The following is a 27,194-nucleotide window of genomic DNA, read 5'->3' on the forward strand; positions in this document are numbered from 1 at the left end:
ATTAACACTAGAATTATATAATATAGTACAAAGGTAGATGATTTTATTTTCACATTATAAAATATAAAGACCAAATATTGGAGTGGGGTTATTTTAATCTATGTAGCTAAGTAGAAAATGAAGTACTTCATATTTCTTGATGGAAAATTGTAATTTTAAGAACACTAGAATATCAAAATTTCTATCTTGGTTTAATACATCCATAGAAAAGGAATGTGTGAAAGTTAGGCGGACATTAGATTTTCTTTGCTTATTCTCTAAAAGCATTCCTTCCTCTCTGTTTCTGTTCTAGAATGACAAATACAGTAAAATTTGAATCAAAAAGGATCTGCAAATTTAACTTCAAAGTTAATTCTACAGTTTCCCAAATTCATGGAACTGATATTCCTATTGATCCCCACTGGTTCAAAGCTAAAATAAGATGCTACAAAGAAAACACCTCGAAGCCAAAATGCTACTATTTTAACTTCTTCAAGAATTTCCTTTTGATCTATTTCCCACAGTATTTTTTGCTTACAGTGAAGATGATAAACTGTCACCCACCCCATCCCACTGGGCAGATACTTCTAATTATATCTCTCCTTTTACTTGGAGGAACTGTCTTCTCTACATTCCATGTGAATGAGGTAGAATTAATCACAACATCAAACATTCTGGACACAGAAATGCATATTGCACAGATAGCCCAGCCATAATATCCCACAAGATAAACCATGGTGATCAGCACCATCCTAAGAAAACTTCCATAACCTGCAGGAGTTTTATTGTGTGGAAAATTTAAAAACAAGTGACAAAACTAAAAAGAAAATTCCTTACAGAGATTTGCATGCAAATGGCAACCCGAAGTTAATTTCAAGGAGACCAAATGAGAAGACATGGAATTTTTGCTTCTTTAAAATCATTTCAGAAACTTGATATGTTTGTAGAACTTTTTAAACAATAAGCTACCAATATGGAAAGGCTAAATATATTATGCAAAGCAATCATTGGTAGAGCCCTGACTAAAGAGATAGGAAGTGATAGGTATAGACCACAAATTGAAGGATTAGGGATATGTAGGAGGATAAGACTGCAGGCTGCTGATGGCAATGGTGCTTGTAAAATGATAATAGAAATAGTAATAACAGCACATATGCATCTGAGTGTCTCACTAGTATTCAATACATCTCCCTGTAGATTAGTAAATAAAATTTCAAATGACTCCCAAATTGATGGCTTCTATGTTCTTTGTGAGCAAGAAGGTGAGTTTATCAATGAGAACAAGGAGTCAGGGGGCAATTTATGAATCTTGACAAGAATTGGGAGTTTTATAGCTTGGCTCATAGAAATAACAATAAAAGCTGATGCAGAAACACAAAATAATCACCCAAAAGTATGAATGCTCTATCTGAGAGTAAGAGACCATGTAGTGACATCAATTCTTACAAGCACATAGGTCTCAGAAACAATATCTGGTACATAGAAGACCTGAATTTACATTAATGAACAGGGAACCTTGTAACTGTAGTCATGTCAGTTAAAGGGCAAGTTCCCATGGCAACAAATAATAAAGGTGAGGTGCTAAAATCTAACATATAGGCTGGGGATTTAGCTGTGTTTTCACCGCCTGCCGCACAAGCGCAAGGACCTGAGTTCAATCACTGACAACCCCCCCCCCCAAAAAATCTAACATACCCAAATTCAGTTGCTGTCTTTGTCACTTAATACCTGTGTGCCCTTTTTCAATTCACCAAAACTGAGTTCTGAGGCCTTAATATATGAAATGAGAATAACAATAGCCTCTACTAAATAAAGAGCCTACCAATTTCTTACTAAATTATTAGCAATCAGAATTTAGATGTTGTTATCCCTATGATTCTGAACCTAATCTTCCTTCTCACTGTCAAATAACAATCATTGCCTTATATTTAGAATGCATGGCTGAATTAAATATTCTCTAAAGAACTTTCCAGATGCACAATTACTTTATTTCAGTTATAGTGAGCCCCAGTTACAGATTAGTTACTCTAATACTAAAATAGGAAGAAAGAAACCTGGAGAAATACTAGAGAATATATACGTGTGCAAATATATCAGCTATTTATACTTTGATACTTGTACAAACACTTTAAATAATCATATGATTGCTCCTGTATTAAGAACTGAAGATTTTTATTCAACTTAGACACTGATTTAATTACCTCTATACCACAAGTAAAATCCCTCTGAATTTAGTGAACCTGTATAGTTTGGGGTAACATTTTATAATCATCTGGAAACTCCAAACAGTACATCTTACATTTTATGTGAGAGTAAATAAAGTGCTTACATTCAGGAATGGATCACATCTAGATCATACCCCCCCAGGACACAAGTTCTATAAACACATTATCCTTTTTCAACCAATGTAAACCTTGATTAAGTAATTACAAAGACTCCATCACATACCTCCATTGTTTTCCCACTATTAATGTAATCATTGGATAGTAAATTTTTAATATATTTTATTACTTATGATAGTACATGCTTCTGTCACAAAGTTTAAAATTTTTATTGACTTAATATAGCAGAAATATAATATTTCTTTCATATAATAGGCTTCTGATGTATTTTTGGATGATCTTTTATGTGCTGATTCTGACAATCAAGTTTAGGGCACTGGTGGCAAACCTATGGAACACGTGTTGTTTTTCTTTTAAGACAAAAGATGTTAATGTTTAAATTATTCAGGTTTAATTGCAGTGTTGGCACTTCTCAGGAAAGAAGTGGATTTGGGCTTCAGTTTGGCAAGCATCTCGAAAAAGTTCACCATCATAGGCTAGGACTTCAGCATATTTTGTCTATGGGTCTATCAGACTATGGGTAGAAAATGAGAGTCACATTTCTCAATCACCTGGCCTCCAAAATGACAAAAGTTATTTTACTCTGGCTTGATATGTAAGAATGGTAATGTGACCTCACAAATGTGTTCGGGTTAGTAGGGAGAGTTGCCAAAAACTGTAGCACCTGGACTGATAGCTCCTAGGTTTATCCTGTGGAGGGGGTAGGATCCTTTGTTTGGGGTGGCTGTATTTGCCTATCAATGAATATCAATGAGTATAAATTATATATTACATGTACAATGAGAAGAATATCAAAATAAATTGAATTTTATGTCTTTCTTTTAGAGTAGGAAAAATTATTGGGAGAAAGAAAACTACTGCCTAAGAGAGACAGAAGGGGACTGGAAAGTGGGTTGTCCACCCACCCCGCTTTTCAAAGATGTTTTATATAGCAAAGCCATGTGGTGAAGTGAGTACAAAGTGGGACAGAACTATAAGACCCAATGGAAATTTATAAGGTGGGAGGGCTGGGGATTTAGCTTAGTGGTTTTGCGGCCTGCTGCGCAAGTGCAAGGACCCGAGTTCAATCTCCGGTTCCAAAAAAAAAAAAAAAAACGTGGGCATGAGGTGGGACAAAATCATGACCAACCAACAAGATTATAAGTACAGTCACCCAGGTAATATTGATTAAATGGGGATCAAACGGGGGGAGGAAGTCACATAGCAAGCATACAAGGATTTTCAGTAAGGGTGGGTCAGGGAGAGTTTTATATCTTGAAACAAATTGACTCAAAATGAAAATATTTTAGGTATTTTAAAGAAATTTGCAAGAGATAAGTAAGATATAGCAAGACACTTATAAAGGAAAGATTATTCAGACTTAAATAGAGAAGCATATGATTCCATCATTTCTAAATGTTTATTTTAGTCCATGTAAGGAAAAAGCGTTTCTACAAAATTTGAAAATAAATGTGCTCCAACCCTCAATATCCATAATCCAGAAATATTATTGTCTCTTGGCCAACAAATGACACCAGGAGATTAAGGTGTAATTTTTCCAAAATGTTGGATTCTTAACAGAAATTCTCTAACAAATTTAGGTTTACTGTTTAAGAAGATGTCATGATTAAAATAAAGTGAATTCATTAACCCAATTCATAACAATGGTCATTCCAATTAGTTGTCGGAAATTACATCCTAAAGAATAATAATATTAAATTCTTCAAAATGCTAAGAAACATGATTGATTACCTGGAGAGATAATAATATAAGAAACTCATTTGATGAGATTACCAAAATATATAAACATGTAAAGCATTAATTATGTTCATCATTGAGCCTGTCCATCAAAGACAAACTGGTCACAAATAATAGTAATAATGAGTAAATTATCCACATTTTATTACCTCTTGAAGAACCAATAGTCTTTCTCCACCATTGAGGTTTGTTACTAAATTTTCTCATCTTTTGCTAATACTATCCTCTTGTCTGAAAAATTGCTGCAGATTCAGAAATGTTATTGCTACAATCATTCATTTAAACTCCCACAGTTTTTCTTTTAAAAAATGATTCAAGATGTTACAGTTTGAAATAATGCCTGGTATGAATTCACTGTTACTCTCTATGCAGCCCTTCATTATTAAAGACATACGCACTTACACCTGAGCATATAGACATTTTTCTTGAAACTGAAAAGAGATGACTCTAAGTCATAACCCCAAGAGTTGAAAAATCAAAATTTATAATGATTAGTTTGATAATATTATAAATGGTATTATTTATTGGTAATATCTGATCACACAGCCAATAAATTGATAGCCTTTTAGATGATATTTGGCAGTATCTATCAAAATGAATATAATTTTCACTTTGACTTTTCAATTCAATTAAGAAATATCTTGACTTCTTTCAAATACAAAAGGGTTCTTTTGTAAGCAGAAGACGCCTACAAGCCTTTAGGTCTACTACAAAAATAAAAGATGAGGGAAATTACCAATAGTTAATAAAGTATATACTCCAGGAGACATTAGGTATCTAATGTGTGACTCTCCAGTATTTTTTAGAATTTCTTACCTAAAATTCCTCCTCTGCCCCATAGTAAATGCTATAAACTAGAAAATTATCAAGAGCAACAAACTAGTTCAAATTAAGCACCCTATTAATTTTCAAAAAACTAAAGTTATGACACATCTGAGCTATTTATTTTTTACTTTTATTCATACATTTTAAATATGCATTATAACATTTATCATAGGAAATTTCTACGTGTATGTGATATGTCTCACTTCTTTTTTTCCATTCCCCTTCCGTCCCTTCAACTCACTTCCCCTCCTTATTTTCAAAAGCTTTGTTTCCAGTTTCTTCATTCTATTCTCTTTTTTCTTGTCCCTTCTTTCCTTTCCCCTTTCCAATTTGAACATTTTCTTCCCATTCTCCATATCTATTATACATTTTGGTCCTTATTTATACTTTCAGTTTTTCACATCAGAGAAACAATTTGGTATTTACATGTGTGTCTGATTTATTTCACTTATGTGTAGGTCTCAAGGTGCATCCGTTTAGCTAGCAATGTCTCAAGCTTATCCTTCCTTATGGCTGAGTAGTACTCCATTATATTAAAAAAATAAACCCACATCTTCTTTATGCATCCATTGGTTGATGAGCATTTGAGCTATTTTCAAGAATTAGCTATTGTAAACTGTGTCAGTATAAACATGGGTGCACATATATTGCTGTGGTATGATGCTTTTAAATCTTTTGGGAAGATACAAAGAACAGGAATACGTAGGTCAAATGGAACCTCTAGTTTTAATTTTTTGAGGGATCTCCAAATAGATTTTCAAAGTGGTTACACCAGTCTAAAGTCTTGTCAACAGTGGAAAAGGGTTCCTTTTCCCCCACAGCCTCATCAGCATTTGTTATTGGTTGATTTCTTGATAATAGTCATTCTTTCTGGAGATGAAATCTCAGCATTATTTTAATTTACATCTCTTGAATAAGCAAAGACGTTGAACATTTTTTCATATATGTATTTGCCATTTCTACTTCTTCATCTGAGAAATGTCTATTCATTTCAGATGCCCATATTTGGATTGTGTCTTTAAATTTGGGGGTCTGCTTTTATAAAATTCTTTATATATTCTAGATATTAGTCTATGGCCTGAGGACCAGGTAGCAAAATTATTTTCTCATTGTGTGGGCTGCCTCTTCACTCTGTCGGTGATTTCTTTTGCTGAGCAAAAGCTTTCTAATAAGAAGAGATCCCAGTTGTTGATTCTTTGTGCTAGTTCCCATGCAACTGAGGATCTTTTCATAAAGTCTTTTCCGATGTCAATGTATTCAAGAGTTCTACCTATCTTCCTGAAAGTTAAGTGTTTTTGTTTTAATATTTAGATCTTTGATCCATTTCGATCTTAGTTTAGTCCATGTGAATGATCTTTATTCCTTTTATTTATTTCTCTTGTCTAAATGCTCTGGCTGTTTTCAGAACTATATTGAATAAGAGTGGTGATAGTGGACATCCTTCTCTTGTTCTTGACTTTAGAATGAATGCTTTCAGTTTTTGTCCACATAGTATGATGTTGGCTGTTGGTTTGTCATAAATGGCTATCATCACATTAAGATAAAGACCATCTATTCCAATTTCTATCATGTTTTATTATGAATGGGTGTTGGACTTTGTCATATGCTTTTTCTATGTCTATTGAGACGATCATATGATTTTTGCCCTTGGGTCTGTTGATACAGCGTATGACATTTATTGATTTGCATGTTTTGAACCATCCTTGAATCCCTAGGATGAGTCCTACTTGGTCATGGTGTATAATCTTCTTGATGATTTGCTGTATTCTGTTTTCCGGTATCTGATTGAGGATTTTTTCATACACTTTCATTAGGAAGAGTTGCCTATAACTCTCTTTTTTGGATGTGGATCCTTCTCTGGGTTTGGTATCAGGATTATTTTGGCTTCCAGGAAAGAATCTGGCAGAATTTCTTCCTTTTCACTTTCATGAAAGAGTTTGGGAAGTAGTGGTAAATTTAGATTTCCTGTAAATTTCTTGTAGAATTCAAGAGTGAATATGTCAGGTCTGGGGCTTTACTTGTTTGTAGGTTTTTACTTACATCTATAATTTCATTAACTGATACTGGCTTATTTAGACTTTTTATGTCTTTTTGATTCAGCTTTGGTAGTTCATATGTATCTAGGAAGCTGTCCATCTCTTCTTTGTTTTCTATCTTATTAGAATATAGGTTCTCAAATAGGTACTAATGATCTTCTGGATTTCTGCAAGATCTGTTGTGATTTCACCCTTTTCACTCCCAGTTGAGTCTTTTCTTTCCTTCTTTTGATATGGCTGACTAAAGATTTGTTCATTTTATTTAATCTTTCAAAGAACCAACTCTTCAATTAATTGATTCTTTGTTTAGCTTTCTTAGTTTTGCTTGCATTAATTTCTGCTCTAATCTTTATAATTTTTTTCCTCACATGAGCTTTGGGGTTGACTTGTTCTCCCTTTTCTGAAAGCTTGAGGTTCAACATTAGGTGATTTCTGTGAGCTTGCTCTGTTTTTCTGATATGGGAATTCACTGCTGTAAAACTGCCTTGTAGGACTGCTGTCACTGCATCCCATAAGTACTGATATGTTCTACCGGCGTTATCATTTATTTGTAGAAATTCTCTAATTTCTAATAGAATTCCATCCATGTCCTATTGGTTGCTCAAGAGGGTGTTATTTAATTTCTATACACTTTAAAATTTTTGTAGTTTCCTTTGCCACTGATTTCCAATTTCATTGCACCTATGGTCTGACAATATGCATGGGATAAATTCAATTCCTTTGCATTTACTCAAGCATGTTCTATGAGCTAGTATGTGGTTTATTTTGTAGAATGTTCTATTGCAGCTGAGAAGAATGTGTATTCTGATGTAGGCAGAAACACTTGTAGATATCTACGAAGTCCATTTGCTCAAAAGTTTGTTTCAGTTCTTATATTTCTTTGTTTACTTTTGTCTTGCTGATCTGTTTATTTGTGACAGTGGGGTATGGAGGTCTTTGTTACAATTGTATCAGTGTTTACTTGATTTTTTCAATATCCATTAATGATATTTTAGATAGTGGGTGTGCTGGCATTTGGCACACACACACACACACACACACACATATATATTACATATTTATGATTGTTATCTCTTCCTCTTGGATTGTTCCCTTTACAAGGATGTAATGACCTTCTTTGTCTCTTAATCAGCCTTAGCTTGAAATCCACTTTGTCTACAAATAGAATAGCTACCTGTCCTTTTTTCTGGGATTCTGTCACATGGAATATTGTTTCCAATACTTTCAGTCTTTGAATTTCTATTTGAATTAAATGTGTTTCTTGTATGCAGCATATTGTTGGATCTTGCTTCTTGATCCATACTGCCAGTCTGATTTTTTGATTGGTGAACTGAGACCATTTACATTGATGGTTATAACTGATATGTATTGGCTTATCTTTGTCATATTAATTTTCTGTTGTTGGTTCCCTTTCTTTCTCCCTGTTAATTACTTGCTTTGTCTTATGGATTCTTTCTGTTGGGGTTCATGGCATTATAGTCCTCAATATCTCTTGGTAGAAAGTCCTTCAGAACAGTTTGGACTGCTGGTTTGGTGGTCATGAATTTCTTCAGGTTTTCTCTGTCATGAAAGTATCTTATTTCTCCTTCAATTTTTTTTAAAAAATTTGGGTACCAGGGATCGAACTGGGACCTTGCACTTGCAGGGTCAGAGGCAGAACCACTGAGCTAAATACCCAGCCATCTCCATCAATTTTTTTTTTTCTTTCTTTTGGTACCAGAGATCGAACTTGGGTCCTTGTACTTGCACTTGTAAAGCAGGTGGCGGAACCACTGAGCTAAATCCCCGGCCCCATCTCCATCAATTTTTAAAGATAATTTTGCAGGATACATCAATCTAGGTTGGATATTGTTTTCTTTTAAGGCTTGAAATACTTCACTCCAACCTGTCCTTGATTTGAGGATTTGTATTAAGAAGTCTGCTGTGAATCTAATGGGCTTTCCTTTATCAGTCATTTGTTACTTTTCTCTCACAAGCCAACCTGAACTTCAATGGAATTAAAGATCCCTCTTACTGGTATTATCCACTACCCCACCATAAATCTATGACTAAATTGCTGGAATTAATCAACAAGAATCCAGGCTGTGTCTGCCCACTTTGTCTGCCAATGACAGCAAAGACACACCAGGCTGGTTTGTGGCTGTGAGGCTGGAACACAATTTGTTCAGCTTGCAATACTCCATGTTCCTCCTGCTGATTTTGAAGTCACCTTTCTGCTACTTTGAACTTGGTTCTGCTTTACCCTAAACTAAGAAGTGCTAGATGCAACCAATACACAGCTGGTCTGAATTCTGAGCTCAGTTGGCCCCTCTCCGAGATGGATAATAGCCAATTATCCCCTTTTACTGGACATCTGAACTCAAATAACTCATCAGCTACTGCAGTCCTCTGCATTCACTGCTCTCTACCACTAGTGTGTTTCTCTTTGGAGGTGTCTGAGGTCTCCAATAGTCACCATGTGTCTGCAGGTTTGAGCCAAGACAGGGAGTTAGGGCTCATGGAGAAAGTACCACTTGACACCTCCTTCTTCTGCATTGAGGTCTCTCTCTTTGCTCTCCTCTTGGGCCTCAAGTCTCATTTCAGATCCTTGCTGGGTCCTGAGAACCCATTTCCTTCATTTCTCTCCTCCTCAAGTTGCTGTATTACAATATCCGGACAGTAAATCTTAGGGAGGCTGTTTCTCTGCTGTTCACAACTTTACCATCTTCCTGGAAGTCGATCTGAGCTATTTCTCTTTAAACAGTTATCATAATTTTCACCAACACAAACAAGACTTACTGTACCCACCTTCTCCATTTTCAAATAGTAAAATCATCTCTCTTTTTCTTGAAATTTTAATTTTAAATACCATCTTCTAGCATCATGAGAGGAATGAACAAATTTTCTCAAACATGGTGTCAACTGCAATTCAGCAACCCATCTAGCTATTAAATATAGAAATAAATATTAACAACATTAGTAGACAAGAATTGTTTTTCATGTGCTCCGGTTAGAAGATATGGGAGTACTGACTTTTACCTTGAGCTGGGAGATGTTTGAGAGAAAGATGAATATTAATTATTCAATAATTAATGTTTATTGACTGCTTATATTGTGAAAAATGCTTTATGCATATTATGTTCTTTAATTCTCATAAAACAAGAAAATAGTACAATTATCATCTTTCTGTTATAAACCAAAAAATCTAGTCATGGAGTGTTTAAGCTGCTAAAAGTCTTTCTGCTACTAAGAGTTGAAACAAAATTTCAAAACTAGTTTCCTAGCTTCAAAGTACCTATTACTATATACTTAAAGTCTTCTCAGAATGAATTATTTGCCAAAAGATGAAGGGAATAAATGGGCAGAAGATTAACTAGGAAAAAAATGTACAGATTTTACCACCAAAGTCTACAATTTAAAATGTACAACATAATTAGCAAAAAAAAGTAGTAATTGTGAACCCGAGCATAATCCTTACTATGGATCTAGTACTGTTTTCTTTTTTATTAACAAGTTAATCTTTAAAACAACATGATCAAAAGGTGCCATTTTGATGATATTTGCTTTATCAAGATAAAAACCGAAGCACAGAGGGTTTATCTGTTATCTCCTTTAAGCAAGGGAAATTGAGCCTCATCTATAAGTTAGTCTGCCTCTGACCCTTTGTGTCCTGAGAACATCCTCCGCTGGGATAAAGCCGTGTGGTACCCATGCAGAAAAGCTGTAAAGCTGCCTGTGCCAGGCTAGATATGATCAACTAGAGGATTTTAAACCTTGAAGTACAGGTTCCTGATTTTAAGATGAAGAGGAAATCCATCACAGTAATAAAAATATGTGCTGTATATTTCAAAACCTGAGTCAATATTATAACATCTTTAAATGTTTGAGAAATTTTTTTGCTTCTCTGAAGTATAATGCCTAAAATAAAGCTTTATCAAATCATCTTACGATGATATCTAGTTAGTTAACTCAATTTTCTTTTTATGAGCAATACTCAAGTAGCTAATGATTCATTCTCCTTTGATGTTGATGTGAGAAAAAGAGTAGGAACCTAGAAATTGTACATTCTGCTAAAATATAGAGATTAAAATAGGCTGGCAAATTGTATATTAGGCAATAGGTATTCAGAGATATATTTTTTAAAGACTACAGTATTGTAAAATAAAATGAATTAATCATTCTATTGGGATTATAATGTGTTTTGAGAGTTTGTACACTAGAATAATACAAAATCTAGAACTACATTGACTGGGCTCATTGACTGAATTTATCACTTTTGCAGATCATGTAAATTCTCTGTGTCTCCGCTTTTATCATTGGTTAAATCAGGCTAATAACTGTAACTCATCTAAGATTTTTGTAAAATTTAATTAAGTAGGCATAGTTGTGTTCATGTGTATGTTTCCATACAGACACAAGCTCTAGACATAAAAATACTACAAGATTTAGCTATAATATGTTTTAAGACCAGGAATCAAACATTGATATACTCACTATTCAAAATTATGATCACTTTTTAATCATTATTCATTTAAAACAGTGTTGCAAATCCTGTATATCTTAAATTGAAAAATTATTGACTTAAGTACTTATATCTGTTCACATATACAATTAAAATTCCTGAAAATTAAAATATCTGTAAATATGGATTGTACATATAAACATTTAGGCACGGTTTCAAATCTCAAATTTGCCTTCTCTTTTATCTAACTTAAATAAAGCAGAATACACAGAATCTCTGAACTTTAGTTTCTGTGTCTATAAAATGAGCCTCATAATGCTCAGTATAAAACATTAGGGTTATAAAAGGTGCATCCATTTGAGGCACTTTGAAGGAGCTTTGCAAGTATTAAGTGTGATATAAGTAGTAGATTTCACTTTCCCTGAGGACATTTACAGTATGTTCATATTCTACCAAGGCTAAATCTTATGTAAGTATAAGGGACATTATTTTAAAATATTTATGATCATTTCAGTTCAACAAACATTTTGGAACTCTATTACTGTAACTTAGATCCTGTCATTGAATCTTCCCAAATTAACTGTTAACACATAAGCACAATGGAAATGGAAGTATCACAGCCATATAATTAATAGCTATATAAATAGATGTGGATTTTATTTCAAATATGGTCATGATAATCATAAATCTAACAAGTACATGGTTAAACTAGAAGTGTTTCAGGACTTGCCTTCTTTTGGTATGTATTTTTGATGAATAGCATGTTAAATTACTTGCATCATTTTCTTTGTAACATCTTCTTAGGAAATATTTACTTACTGAATTTTTTCATCCTTTGGTACAAATGAAGTGGACATTAATATGACTAAGTTTGTCTTACAACTTCTTCAACTTTACTCTGTCTTATTACGACAACCATTTTCTTTTGATGTTAGCAGCATCAACTGGTGCCAAAAAGACTAATCTAGAAATAGTGTTAATTATCTGCAGCTGCTCAGGCAGCAAGGACACTTAAAACATTGGGTTTCTTGTTCACAATACAACAACAAAAAACAACACTCAAATATCAGCATCTGTAGAACTTTTTCCCAAGAAAATATAAAGTGTATCATATTCAAAGTCTGGAAAAGTCATAGAAGACTTTATATTAAACTATAAATGTAATTGGTTATATTACCATGTGATGATACTGGAATTGGTTATATATACCATATTGGAAAAATATGCTCCAGTTAAAGTTCCTTTTCATTATTCATAAGACTAGTTGGTTTCACATCATAATAACAATATCAAGAAAGTATTACTAGGAGAATACAATATTGGGCTGGTTTGAGGCACAGAGAAATCCATTGGGAGATGACATTCAAATATATTACTTTGACAATGACATTTTGGGACAGTTCACACCACCCTCTATGTTGGCAGTAGTGATCAAAGCTAAGTTCAAACATGTCATGATCATATGATTTCTGTGATTTTGGAAGACAAATAATGTTATTTAAAACAACTAAAGAAGGGGAAATGTATCTATTATTTCAATAACTTACAAATCTAAGCCAAAGATCTAGTGATTTCTTAAAACTGCTAATGAAATCCTCCTCCATTTGATATTTTTATATCCTCCTTTTCTTTTTTTCCTACGAACCATGCATTTGATCTTTCTTACAATAAATCTATTTAAAACGTTTTTTGATTGCTTCTGATCTTCTTTCAACAATATGCACAAGGCAAACAGGAAACTATAGACCTAGATCAGCTGGATTGACCCTTGATGAAACTACTTCTCAAAACTTTCAACACTAAATGTTGTATAAACTTCAGGTATTTTATTATACACCTCAAAGAAAAGATGTACTATATATGAGTCTGAAATGCTGAATACAGTGTAGATTCTACGTTCATAAACCTTCCAGTAGTTTGAAGATTTGAAGATACATTATTACAAATGTGGTGAATTAGTTACTTTTCTCCTTTTGAGACAAAATATTCAACACCCAAAGTTAAAGGGAGAACAGTTTATTTAGCTAACCTTGACTGTCTTCAGCCCACTGTTTAGCAAATGTGAAAAGTAGTGAGTCTCTGCCACACTTCTGCTACTCACTGCAAGGTCTCTGGTTCCTCTCTAACTTGGGTTCAGGATTTCAGGGACAGAGTGGCACAGGAACACTTTCAAAGGTGTTAAATGTGTGTGATTGGGAACTTGTGGTTCAACAAGTTTATTCCTTTTAAATTAAATGAATTAAATGAGTCTTTGCAGCAAAGTGAAGAACTAAAATGAGTTCATTTTGACACCATCATTTTTACTGATTTCTAACATTAAAATCTTCCCTCAACTCCTTACACACATTCAGATGCTAATATTTAAAAATTCTGATGATAAGTTAATAGGAATTCCAAAAACTCAAAAGCTCGTTGGAATCCCAAGGAAATAAAAATAAATTTCTGGTCCAATGTTTTGCTATTCCTTTATGAAAAGTGGCATAAATCATAATTGATTGGTGATATATTCCTGGTAACTCTGCTTTTGTGCCTTCTCAGAATACACTAGCTTTATATCCGTGTGATTTCCAGGAAGTCTTTTACTCTCTACATCCCCAAACTGTTGTGCTCCTTCTCCCTATCTTTGTTTTGCAATAGCAGTATGTCATTATTCTTTGTCTCAAGTGAAAACATACCCAAGCTCTCCAACTTTATTGTAATTTTCTGCTTTGGTACCTGATATCTGTCCTTGTAGATATAATGTTGTGGAATAAATACTTCTTCAAATCCATTTGACATGTAAAAGAGATTGTTATGTATAAGTGCTTTTAAATTAATAATGAATGTTTATAAAACAAATTTTTGGTATTCATTAGAAATGTCACTTATGTCATTCTCTAGTGTTTTCATTCTCTCTTCTAGTATATTGTGATAACAATGTACTTATATGCAAGTTTGCAAAAGTCCAATTATTCCTGAGAACACCCAAATAGCAAGATTTCTTCACTAAAACCAATATGATGATGTAATGGGGTCCACTATCTCAACAGGACTTTTCTCTGAAAGAAGATCTCTTTAAAACAAACAAAATTAAGGAAATTAATTCACCTATTTGCTTTAGGTAGGTACCCAAAAAACTTGACAGTAGATTGTGGCATGTTCCAATTCTTAATTCTCAGCACCAAACTTTGTAGGCTCACTTTATTTATTTACTTAGTTAGGTTACTTCATTAGTACAAGTGTGTGGTACATAATATTTACATGCTTCAGGGGAAGCTGGTGAGATTACATAACACATCTTAATTCCTTCTTTCTGCGCCCTTAGCTTCCCTCTGCCCGCCTCCGCCTATGCCTGGATCCCTTTCCTCTCCCTCTGTACATTTGAAGTACATGAGGTTTATATTCACTGTGTAGAGCTGGTACTTTCAGCCATAATCCTGTACCTTACTTCCCCCTCTCTCCATCACTTGATCCCCTTCTTCTTTGCAAACAATCTATGTTGCTACTTCCTATTACATATCTTTTATTTTGCTCTTAATTGTTACACTGGGTTTTCTAATAAGTTGAAGACATCTGATATTTCAGCTTGTGTGTCTGATCTATTTCACTGAACATTATGGTTACAAGGTGCACCCATTTTTTTGCAAAGACTGAAGTTTATCTTTAGCAAGAGCAGTACTCCATTGTGTTTAAATACTACATTTTCTTTATCCATTCATCTGTTGGTGGACATATGGGCCTCTTCTTATATTTAGCTATTATGAATTGTGCCACTATAAATATGGGTATGCATGTATCTCTGTAATATCTTTAACTCTTTCAGGAAAATACCTAGAAGGGTCATAACTGGGTCAAATAACTATCTAGTTACAGTTTGTTGAGGAATCTCTATACTGGTTTCCACAGCAGTTGTACCAGTTTACATTCCCATCAACAGTGTAGGGGTATTCCTTTTCCCTACAGCCTCATCAGCATTTATTATTTGATTTCTTAATGATGGCTTCTTTCTGAGAAAAAAAGTGGAATCTTGGAGTAGTTTTAACTAGCATTTCTCTAGTGGACCATAGGTTATTTTTAAACTACTGATCCTTCTTCAAGCAGAGCCTACCTTACAGAAACAGTGACAATTGCTTAAAAGATATTTTAAAATACTTCCTTACTCTCTAGGAATTTTGTGTCAGCCTCCAGGCAACAGATTCAAGTACTCCACTGGTCTGAGTGTTTCTTAAGGAACATTTCCTAAAGCTCATTGGGAGTTCTAGCCCCAAATATCTATTTTGTGTTTGAATCTATTTTTATAAACATCAACACATTCATAAATTAATTTCTTCCTCTTTGATTTTAGTTCAAACTCTACCCAAAGGAAAGCTGAGATTTGTGAGTAACCACAAGTAAAGCACATTTAGAGGGTATAAAAATTGTAATTATTGCTTAAATTTGAAAACTCAAAAACATCAAGATATATAATAAGATCTTTACATAATCTGCATTATTTAATAATATACATGTAAATTCTATAATCCATACTAATTCTGATTCATAATAATGTTTAACCTAGTGGATTATCATTGTATTAACCAATCTTCTCAATGTGTTTCAGTAACACTCTGCATAAAGATTAGCAGACATCGATAAATATTTCTACTTTGCCATGATTTGTGACAAGCAATACTGCTACATCAGTAGGGTTCAATATAGCAATGTTTACCTGTGTGTAAGCCTCCGGTGACTAATGCAGACTGCAGTCTGAGAATCTTGAGAAATACATACTTTATGGCGACTACATTTCATCTTTGAGCATGGATCCTTAGCTGGATCTAAAGCTGAGAGAAGAGAGAGAGAGAGAGAGAGAGAGAGAGAGAGAGAGAGAATATTAAAATAAAATTTTGTATAGTAGAGACTTCTAATTTAATCAAACAATTTTTTCAAATGATTTTTATAGCATTGAGCTCTAAACATTTCTCCTATGTTTCCTCTGTTAAAAGAAATTTATCATAACTATGAGAGTAAATATCAGATAATAATGGCAGTTGACTCTTATCTAGTATATTCAGAGCTAAAGCACATATGCTACTATAATAAAAAAACTAATAAAAACAAAAGATTTTAGTTTAAATCTTCACAGTTGCTACTGTTATCATAGCAGCAAAGTTGGCTGAATCAGTTTGGGGTATGTAACTGTAATATTTTATGCCAGTGGAGAATTACAAAATGTATTTCTACTATTGCTAGATAAATGCAGATGGGTAAACAAAAAAAGTTAAAAACCAAAATGATGTCAGAAGACAGATGTCTTCAGATAGCCAAGAAACATCTAGAGCTGCACTTAAGGGTTGGCTGAGTGTATTGTGATACAAACTGAGATGTTGTATTTTCACTTTTAATTTTCTTTTGCTAACATTTGCACAATCATTTCTGTAATCAACTTCTTTGATAGCTGCCAATACAAAGACTACGTGATAAGCTGATTTTTAAAAATAAAAGCCTTATGGACATTCTATACACTACATTCATTTAAATCAATGGTTTTCAGTATATTCACAATTATGCAACTATCATAATTTTAAAATATTTTATTATCAATTAAAATTAAACATTCTGTGTAGTTTCCCCTCTTAATTCATCATTAATCTAATTTATCTCTGTATTGATGAACTTTTCTGGATATTTCATAGAAACTGAATCATAATATATTTAGTCTTTTGTCACACAGCATAGTATTTCTGAGGTTCAACTAAGTTGTAGCAAAAATCACTGCTTCATCCCTTCATACTGTAGAATAATGTTTTGAGCATGCATATACCATATTTTATTTATCTCTTCACTAGGAAATGGGCAATTGGGTTATTTCAACCTTTTGAGTATTGTGAAAAAATGGTTCTGGTTACCATTATTGGATACATATTAATATATTATACAGTATATATTTTTCTTTACTATTATTGCTTATGATATAACATATATATAAAATATATGTGATATATATATATACATTATTTTCTTTATCCATCTATGCTTTGAAAGCACTCCATTGAATACATGCCTTATGCCTTATCTATTGTAAATAGTGCCTCATCACCGTGGGTCCATAAGTATTTTTTTGGTAGGCTGTCTTCATCTCCTTTGGGTATGTAACCAGAAAAAGGATAGCTGGATTACATGGTAATTCTCTTTTTAGTTTTTAAAGAAACCTCCATACTATTCTCCATGGTGGTTTCACTAATTTACATTCCCCAAAACAATGTATAAGAGATTCTGTTTTCTTTATATTCTTGCAAATATTCATTATATGTTTGCTGATAGTTGTCATTGTAATTGGGATGACATAATATCTAATCATGGTTTTGATTTGAACTTTGAATATACTTAATATAGGATATTATTCTGAAAAAGTTTTTTATTTTTAAATAAAACACTATAGTATTTATAAAATTATCATGTCTTATCCAATTACATTTTGAATACAGATTAATATTTTAGTTATTTTGTCTCATTTCTTTATCTTACACAATTACATTACATAGTTTTTAAAAGTTCCATGAAATTTTTTGCATTATATCTGATTTTGAAGAGAAATCAGAGCTCAAAACTTGTTGTATACCAAGAAGGGAATTGCCAGATCATATTTAACACATGAAAAAGAACTCAATGACAAAATTTTGCATAATATTCTAAATAACGAATCAAATAAATGAATGGCAGTATTTGTCAGGAGGTAGAAATATAATAAGAAAAATAAACATGAAGAATCGAGGCATATTATCTACAATAAGGAAAAAAATCAATCCGCGTATGTGATTTTAACCATCTGTATTTTGTTCTAGAACTCTCATTGTTGGCAGCTTTAAAACTAGAAAACATCACACACTGTAAAAACAGATGCTGAAGACTTTATTCATGAAATCATAACAATAACAAACCAAAGTCCTCTTGGCTGAAGCCCAGGGATTAGAATCAATCTGTGCCTAAAGATGCCTGGCATAATTCCATCACCTCCCTCTATTATTACCCTCTTCTTTCTGTTTTCTTTCATTTAAATTCTCCTGTTCTGGTCAGTATTGCTATTTCTAGCTTTCTCTCAAGCATTCAGTAAAATTATCTCTAGTAAGATTTCAATTGGCAATTTCGACTTCACATGGTCGTATTATCTTCTTCATCATAGTCTTTCTGATATTTATGACTTGAAATAGGGATCTAACAAATGTTTTCTGTTTGTTTCAGAAAATGCCATCTGTATTTTATTAAATGCTTTATAATTAAAACTTTGAGCTTCATTACATCTGTGAAATAGGATTTCCCTTCCTCCTTTGCCAGAATACTTGCTTTTAATCCAGAATCTCCACTTACTGAAAAACCAGAGAAACTAGGATCCAGATGCTCATGGTGGAACTGGCTGAGCCAGGAAGAGTGAAAGCAGAAAACAAATGTGAGGGGAAGAAAGTATGTTAGTAAGAAAAATTCAGTTCAGGAGGAGAAGTTCCACCTTAACAGGAGCATAAAAGTAAAGACACAGAACACAGAACCACAAACATGGACCATACAATTTTAGTTTTTGTTTATCTGAGTTGAAGATTAAATTCATTGAGACTCTCTCACTGAGCTGCACCCACAACCCTAAAACTCTAATATATAGTTAGGCACTAAACTTTCAGTGGAACAACATTGTCATTGGTATTCATGTTTACCATGTATGGACTGCAGAAAAAAATTTAAAATGTCATCTAAGTATTCAAATAGGTATTAATTTTTGTATTGGGAACTGAAGTAAACTTTATCAAGGTAGGTTAGAGCTTCTAATATGCAAACTCATTTCTGGGTCTATCTGTCTACATGAAGACAAGATTTTGGAAAAATAAATGCTAAATGTTCTACATTGAAGCACGTTTAGATCATGGTACACACATAAGATGTGAGTGAAAAATATGGTAAATGTTTAAATTAAAAAATTAATTACAGTAAAAGACACATTGATATTAACCTCCTCAAAATAACCCCCCTCTCTTCAAACATGCTTATCCCATGCTTGGGGGAGGGGGGGTGCGTGGGGTTGGGCAAGCAGAAGTGTATATATTTGTGAGAAATTCATTTGATAGAGAAAATGATGCTGCCAAGTTCATGTAAATCAGTTCATAGTCTTAAACTGAATTTAGTGCTTCACTTCAGAATGACTGTCCTATTTTATCAAACTTCATATGGTATAGCATTATAACTTTTTAAACAAGATATGCATTAGGTAGCAAAATTCTGTGATATACAAGTCATACTGCCTACTGATAATGTGAAAAGTTCAAAGTTTTAAAACACATCTGTTCTAAGAACTTGTATAAGATGTTATATGGCAGATAAAGACTCTTCAGTGTTTGCTATATATTGGAGTTGTTGTTTACATGCAAAATATCTTTAAAACCATTGTATGAAATATGTATTTTTATCTCAGTTTTAGAAGCAAAGAAACTGTAGATCAAATAGAATGTTTTCTTCTAGGATGTAAAACTAGTAACTAGTGAAACTAGAGCTCAAATTCAAGTGGTTGGACCAAGTTTAAATGATTTGCTGCTGAAGAATTCTGTTTTATGGTCTTCAGAAGAGATTAAAATTAGCTATAAAAATGGCCTGTGATCATTTTGTAATTTAATATTCTCCATTAATTTTAAAATATTCCCCATCAATTTTTAAATTTTGCTGAAATCATATTAATTTGCACTATCTGGCAAGACCAACAAAAGGCAATAAACTTAAATTTCACCTGAGTATCTTACTCTAGCTTTCAATCTAAGGGTCTATTATTATGGTTTTGTGAGACCTAAGTGACTCCATTCTAAAAGTTGGTGGCATAAATTTCAGTTCTAAGAAAAACCACAAGATGTATTTTGACCACCTGCATGTGATAGTGTTCAGCCGTCCCCTGGCAACAGCTAATCAGTAGTTAGCAACCCTTTGCAGCTTGGGTGCGCAAGGCACAATCAATCAGGTTTAATTGCCAATCTAGAACCTTGCTGTAACCACTATAAAAACCCCTGCTGATTTGGAGTCGGGGCTCTCAATCTTGACCCACTGCGGCGGTGACAGTTGAAAGTCCCTGCTTGAGCTTGAATAAACGACCCTCCTGTGTTTACATCATAATTGGCTCCTTGGTGGTCTTTGGGGACCTTGAAATCTGGGCACAACAGTTTCTTGAGTTTTATTCTCCATCATGGGTCAGTTCCATGCATAATTACTTAGGATGTAATACCTTGTTCTGATAATTCTTCAACCTAGAAAACAACTCAGCAGAAGAACCAACCCATCCATTTATTCTGCTCTTTTACATTTATCATTAAAACACTACCATTTTAAAGCAAAATAGAGATCTGAGGAAATTTCTTATTATGTCGGTCCATTATGTTTTAGGTATTTAGAGAACGGAGTGTCTATGTCCTATTCTTCATCTCTATCTTTTCCCAGATGTTTTTGCAGCCAAGGGCATTTTTTCTCTTATCTACAGTTAGTTCAGCAAGAGCCTCTCACAGTCTTGGGCCTCACAACTCAGTTCTACTGTGCTCAACTTTTCTCCCCTGATACAGCATAGTTACATCCCCCAAAATGAGTGCTGCTTTAGTAGATTTACTTACAACTTCCTACATAGTTTCCTTTCCGTGAAGATGTACTTGGGAGTTTTTATTATTGCTTTCACTAGAATTCTTAAGTATATTCTCAATCAGCACTGCCTTCTTTTGAATAGTGTGTATATTTCTGCATTTGCACTGTACCATATAATGTCCAGTTCTCAGTGATTCAAGGGTTTAGTGGAGATCAAGGAAATTTCAATAACAATAACTTCAATAACTAGCTTTGGGCCCCAGTCTTGTGCAGCTCAAACAATACACAAAGTATAAGTTGCTTGCTGTCACAAGTCAGTTGCTTACTGTAATCCCCATAAAAGCTTAAAAAATTACCTATCAAGAGGTCAATTACATGGTTTATAAAACAAGGACATGGCCCTATGGAAACCTAAAATGCCCATCAATAAAGCTTTAGAAAATCCTTTTCCTTTTCTGCCATAAAACAAGTCTGACTAGGTTCTAGAAAATTAAAGTAGAAAAGTTCAACTTTTAGGAGAATATGCTGTGTGAAAGGAACCTCTAAAGTTAGTGAAGATGAATGCAACAGGAAAGGGCATAGTTATGAATATGAGCATTGGCCAAACTGTGTTGACTGCAATGTATTAGATCCAGGAAATATCTATTAAATATACACATTTCAGAGTGTTTCTTTGCTTGAAGATGATGTATGAAAGAAATATTTTGGAAGTATATTACTATGGGTTGAACAGGAAAAGTAAAGAGATAAGTGAATGACTCAAAGAGAAGTTATCACTGTTAATAATGGGAATAAGGGAAATGCAAATTGAGAAGGCTGTGAGACTAAGAAGCTTTTAGTGAAGATAAATGTTTGAAATATACTGTATTTATGTCTGAGTATTTGCAAGGATGCATTAAAATTACAGTAGCATACCTGTTAAATATCTGAAAAGAATTTCCTAGGTACCAACATGAATATTTAAAAATAAACATTTGTAGATTGCTTATTTTTGTAGGTGTAGTAGATTGTTAATAATTGCAGGAAGATTATTACTGTACTGTAAATATTTCATCATATGATAAATACAAATATATATTTCTATAATCATTATTTTTCAAACAGTTGGGTTAAGTAGCATTAGGATATCTATAGTTCCTTTTCAAAATGTTTTAAATATATTTTTAGAGGTAATATTAGCATGAAGCCAAAAATTATACCAAAAGAGTATGTGTTAGAGAATTTGACTGTACAAGACTTACACTTTTTGAGACTGTGCTATGATGTTACATAAGCTTACATTTTTAAGCAATTTCTCTTCAAAAATGAATGATTATTTTAGTCACATTTATTGCTTTAACCAAGTAAATTGAATTTATGTCCTAACTGTTCTTTCCAAATATCTTTTGTTCCTTTCTTTTATATAACTAATGCAATTCACATATTTACCCAGAAACCATTTCATAATTTAATTATGTCTGTTCCAAAGCTACTGAAATAAGAAATGAAATAAAACAAAAATAATGATACACAGCGCAAAAACAGAAAAACAATTTAATTAAGTATTATATCTAAATGCCAGACTAGGAGTTGCCCATTTTAGTCTGTACACAGGGTGTTTTAAGGTCCACCAGGTAATCCAAGATGGGATCAGGATTTGAGAACTCTGTATCACCATGGATTCCTAAAGACTCTCTTTATTAATGAAATAAGAAAGACTAGAAACTAGCCACAAAAAAAAATATGTAAGTGTTGGTCCATCTACTTGGGTTATTCAAAAGCTTATTCCAACAGTTCAGTGGTAATGTGCCTGAGAAGCATTTTCAGTCCCCTGGGTTCAATTCTCAATATCACAAATACAAAAAAATTCTTTGTTTTTGACTTTTCTTTTTTTCTAATACTGAGGATCAAACTTGGGCATCACGAACACTTCTCAAGTGCTATATTACTGAAGTACATCTTCAGCTCTTTTTCATTTTTTAAAAAGGTTTTGGCTAAATTAATCAACTTGGGTTCAAACTTGTGGTCCTCTTGCCTCAACCTCTCCTCTAGCTGAACACAAGCATGTTCCATCTGCATGGTGGCTTTTTTCTACTTTTTACTCCTCATTGTTCTCACAGCTAAATATTTCTAAAGCTGCCTTTCATACTACCCCAAGCTTCAATAGTTGAAGTAATTTTTACATTACAGATAAAAATAAAAAGAATGCTTCAAGGTCAATGTTGATTAAATATATTTTTAAATACTATGTTCTTTCCCTAAAGGATTTGCATATGACTTACAAATATTGAGTTTTAAGTTAAAAAAGAGATAAACAAATGAAATAGCCACATCAGTATCCGTTTATGAGTACATACAGTTTCTAGTAAAGATGTACTTGAAAAACTATAGCTTTCAGTGAATTAAGTCTCCTATGGACAATGCAAGTCTTCAAAATAATTACTATCCCTTTTAAATTTAGCCATTGCAAAGTTCATATCTAAGCTTTTTACAATATTACCTTATCATCAGTATTTTTATGATGATATACTCAGTTCTTATTTTATGTGTTTGAATTTCTTTTCCAATCATTTCTTGATTTTAATTTCTCATTGATATGTATTTTAAATAAAAATTATAATCAGTTTTCAATTATTCTTTAAAAATCTGGTTATTTCATTGAGTGACACTTTTCATGGTTGGAATGATAGCTGAGGAATTGAAGAAAGTACATAATTTTTTTTCAATTTAATTTAGTGAATGATTGTTAATTTACTGAATACCTGTTTAGTGAATAATTCTTTAAAAACTAAAATGAAAATCTAAAAAAATTTCCTAAAATTGAGAATGTCAGTGATAGAGGAAGGAGGTGATGTGTAATTTACTGAGAGTGAAGTAGCTAAGTGTTCAGAATTACTGAGATTATAATAATACATGTGACTTTACTCATACTAACAGAAAAACACATGCGTAAGCCAGTTTACCTTAACATTTTGTATGTAATCTTAAAAAGTTTTGTGTTGAGCAACTGTTACAAAAAGCATGTTGGCAAACATATCTGTTTGAACTTTATTTGGTAAAATAAAGTACATTTAGGTGATGAAAGAGCTGTTTGTTAATCACAAGGACAAAAAAAAGAAAAAAGAAGACTAAGTTTGACATTCATGGAAATTTAACAGTAGGTATAATCTGTAAAATTTACAATTATGTGCGATTTTGGAAAAATTGGTAAAAATTTCAACATCACTAATTAGTGAAATCAAAATACACATCTGATATGCATTTGTTAAACAGTCTCTTTAATCTTACTTGTGTGCACTCTCAAAATTGAGGCTGGTAACTGCAATATGATTTTAAAAATCTTAATTGTTCAACAATGAAGTATTAAATATGTTTTTGTTGTTCTGGCAAGAGTTCATTTCACTATGACTTCATACTTTATAGCTAAAAAATAAGAGGTTTTTCAGAGAATTTTTTAAACTTGCCAGATGTTATAATGAAAGGCTGTGCAAGTGAGCAGCATAAAAAAGAGAGTTAATGCTTGATAGTTAATTAGACTTTTGACAGCCAATTTTGTGGTGCTAAATGTGATTAAATGTAGCTGTGCGTCATTGGAATGACTTTCTTGGTTTCAAACCTTACAATTACTTCAGTTATATAAAACCCATCCACTCTAAAATTTGGTGTAGCCATCACAAACATTAAACGTGGAGATCTACACTATTAGCAGATACAGATGTAATTGCTTAACTTTTTTTGATAAATAATTATCAAAGAATCATTTTCTTTCAATAGTATCCTGTCTTATAAATCTTTTTATACAACTGATTCCTCCATGGACAGATCAAAGATAATGAAAATACCAAATGCTTTTTACAAGGCAGAATTTCATTCTACTGTTGTTCCACTCTAAGGGACTGATGAAAAATTTAAAATACCGTTCTCTTTAGTTCTCTATCATCCTTTTTCTTGGTCAATATATCATACTGTCTTCCTAAAGAAATAAATGCTAATAGACTCTTTTGTAAAGTAGAACCTTTCTAGAAAATTAATTATGTGTAAAATCTTATTTTACTAGTTTCTACTTTTCAACGTATTACACGATATATAAAGATATCGATGCTGAATCGCCATAATATGTGTTTATAATTTGGATTTTCTTTCCAGTACAAGAGCCAAAAATAATTTTTGTTCCTCCTAAAAATCTTCTAAATAGAATCATCATGAAAAGCCCCAATTCTGGCTTTGGCTTAGTGAACTGATCTTTACCAGTAGTTCCTTGATGATGTCTCCAAGTACTCTACACATTAATGTTTAAACTGAATACCTATTATATATGAATTGGAGAGCTATTATTTTAATAATATAAAATTACAAATTCTCTAAATGTGTGTTTAAACTGAGCTGGGAGGTATTACATAAAAATAAGAAATATATTTTAAAATTCACAGAAAATTGCAAAGATGTTTATGTCACCTTGTATTAATGTATGTGAAGTGCCTACAATATTTCCAGGCATCTAGAAAGCATTACATTTGACTGATATCACTAATATTTCCATTGACAACTCTTAAACCCCTATTACAGCAAGTACCATGCCAAGTACTTACTGCAGGATCTCTGGCCCACTTTGACTAACACTGCCTTTCTCTGACCTTCTGTAAGACACAGAATCACCTCCATCTCTGAAAATCCTTTGACCTTAAACTCCTTGCTTCTCCAAATAATCTTTATTTCTTGAAGGAATTTCTTGGCCATTTAAAATTAAAAACTATGTTTACACGAACTCTTTCTAAAAGAATAGTGAAGCTAATCCACAAGAGACAAAAACAAAAAATCCCCCTGTTTTGTTTTCATGTTGCAAATGGGAAATATAACAAGAGATTGACGGAGAGGAAGAGGCAGTAAAAAATGAAAGATGTATTATGTAGATGTATCAACCCTCCACGATGAATGGAATCATAATGTACTGCAAACATGTACTAATACTTTTTAGTAAACACAAAGAAAATCAAAAACAAAAAGAGTTTGAGCTACAAAAATTTTTAAATATGGTTCAAATTTTTTAAAAAGATGAAAACAGTGCTTCTAAGTACAGCTATACTTCTTTTGGAAAGCTATGTCAGACACTGTATTAGGGAAGGACGTGGTACAGAAGGGTTGGCAGAGTGTGTGTGGAGGATGGAGACAGAAAAACACCTTCATTAAGGTGCTGCTGACACAGACATCTGCATTCACAAAGATTTATCAAACTGTATGTTTGGAATTATTCCATTTTATTTTATATAAATTATATCTCTGCAAATAGGAAAATTCTTTTTTTTTTATTCTGAAGGACTTAAAAATCCTTTGTGATATTCCTTTTCAATGAAAAGGAATCTATCTATCTCATGGCAGCTGAGTCAAGGATGAAAAATGAGACATAACAAATTCCTCCATGAATATTTACATAGTAAAATTCAGTTCTTCCCATCTATGGAGGATGTTCTTTGGGAGGTAGATACTGCACACTTTAGATAAAATTAATTTGACAGCAGAGAGGGAAGGGCAAGCTGAAAGAAAGAAACAAGTTCTATAATGTACATGTACCCACTGCCCAAGATGATGGCAAATGGCATGTACTGTGAACATGTACTAAGGAAATAATTAAAAAACAGAAGAAAGAAAACACAGAAATGGAACTTATTGTCCCAATACTGCATTAAAATATTTTTGACAATGTGTATAAAAGAGTTGGCTTTAAAAACTAGAATCTGAATATTCTAAATATGCAAAGAGATATCACAAAAGCACAGGCTTTTAAAACTATGACTGTTTCAGAAAACTGATAATAATGCTGGCTAAAGTAAGGAGTTAATAGAATTTATAACTAAAATTTCCATTAATATATATGGAACATATTTTATCACATAAAGGTTTTAAGTGCTTTTCAACTATTTATTGTCTGCCGGGATTGACACTGCTTAAACAAAATTGTTAGCCACAGTAAAAGACTATCTTAGTAAAGCCATGACCATAATTACTCTTACAGGTAAGGAAGTCTTATGGAGTACTCTGAGCCTTTAGTTTGTCATTTCCAATTAATATCATGGCCTGCAAACAATTCTTGGTACAGTAATGATCTGACTGTTATTGAATAAACCTTTCATTGACAGCCACCTACTTAGGTGTGATGAAATTAAAACCCCTAAGTGATTGCAGGAACTCAATCAAATGACCTCACATTTTCTGATGGCCCTTTCAGGCAGCTTATTTTGTTAGACATTCTAATCTGTACTTTAACCTGATGCAGATGAAATTTTCTAGTTGCTGTTTTTT

General features: G+C 32.9%; 1 protein-coding gene across 2 annotated transcripts in view; it reads right to left on the minus strand.

Moving 5' to 3' along the window:
• Nucleotides 1–27,194, minus strand: part of Spock3 (SPARC (osteonectin), cwcv and kazal like domains proteoglycan 3) — a 384,839-nt gene that overhangs the window by 178,526 nt on the left and 179,119 nt on the right. For both annotated transcript variants that reach the window (XM_087216994.1, XM_004874610.4), the window contains one exon: nucleotides 16,048–16,162. In XM_087216994.1, coding sequence (XP_087073120.1) covers nucleotides 16,048–16,162 — 115 coding nt within the window. The remainder of the gene's footprint in view (nucleotides 1–16,047; nucleotides 16,163–27,194) is intronic.

The sequence above is a fragment of the Heterocephalus glaber genome, unplaced genomic scaffold, assembly GCF_053883595.1.
Source record: "Heterocephalus glaber isolate CG9 unplaced genomic scaffold, H.glaber_assembly_v1.0 deba00001461, whole genome shotgun sequence".
Classification (NCBI taxonomy): domain Eukaryota; kingdom Metazoa; phylum Chordata; class Mammalia; order Rodentia; family Bathyergidae; genus Heterocephalus; species Heterocephalus glaber.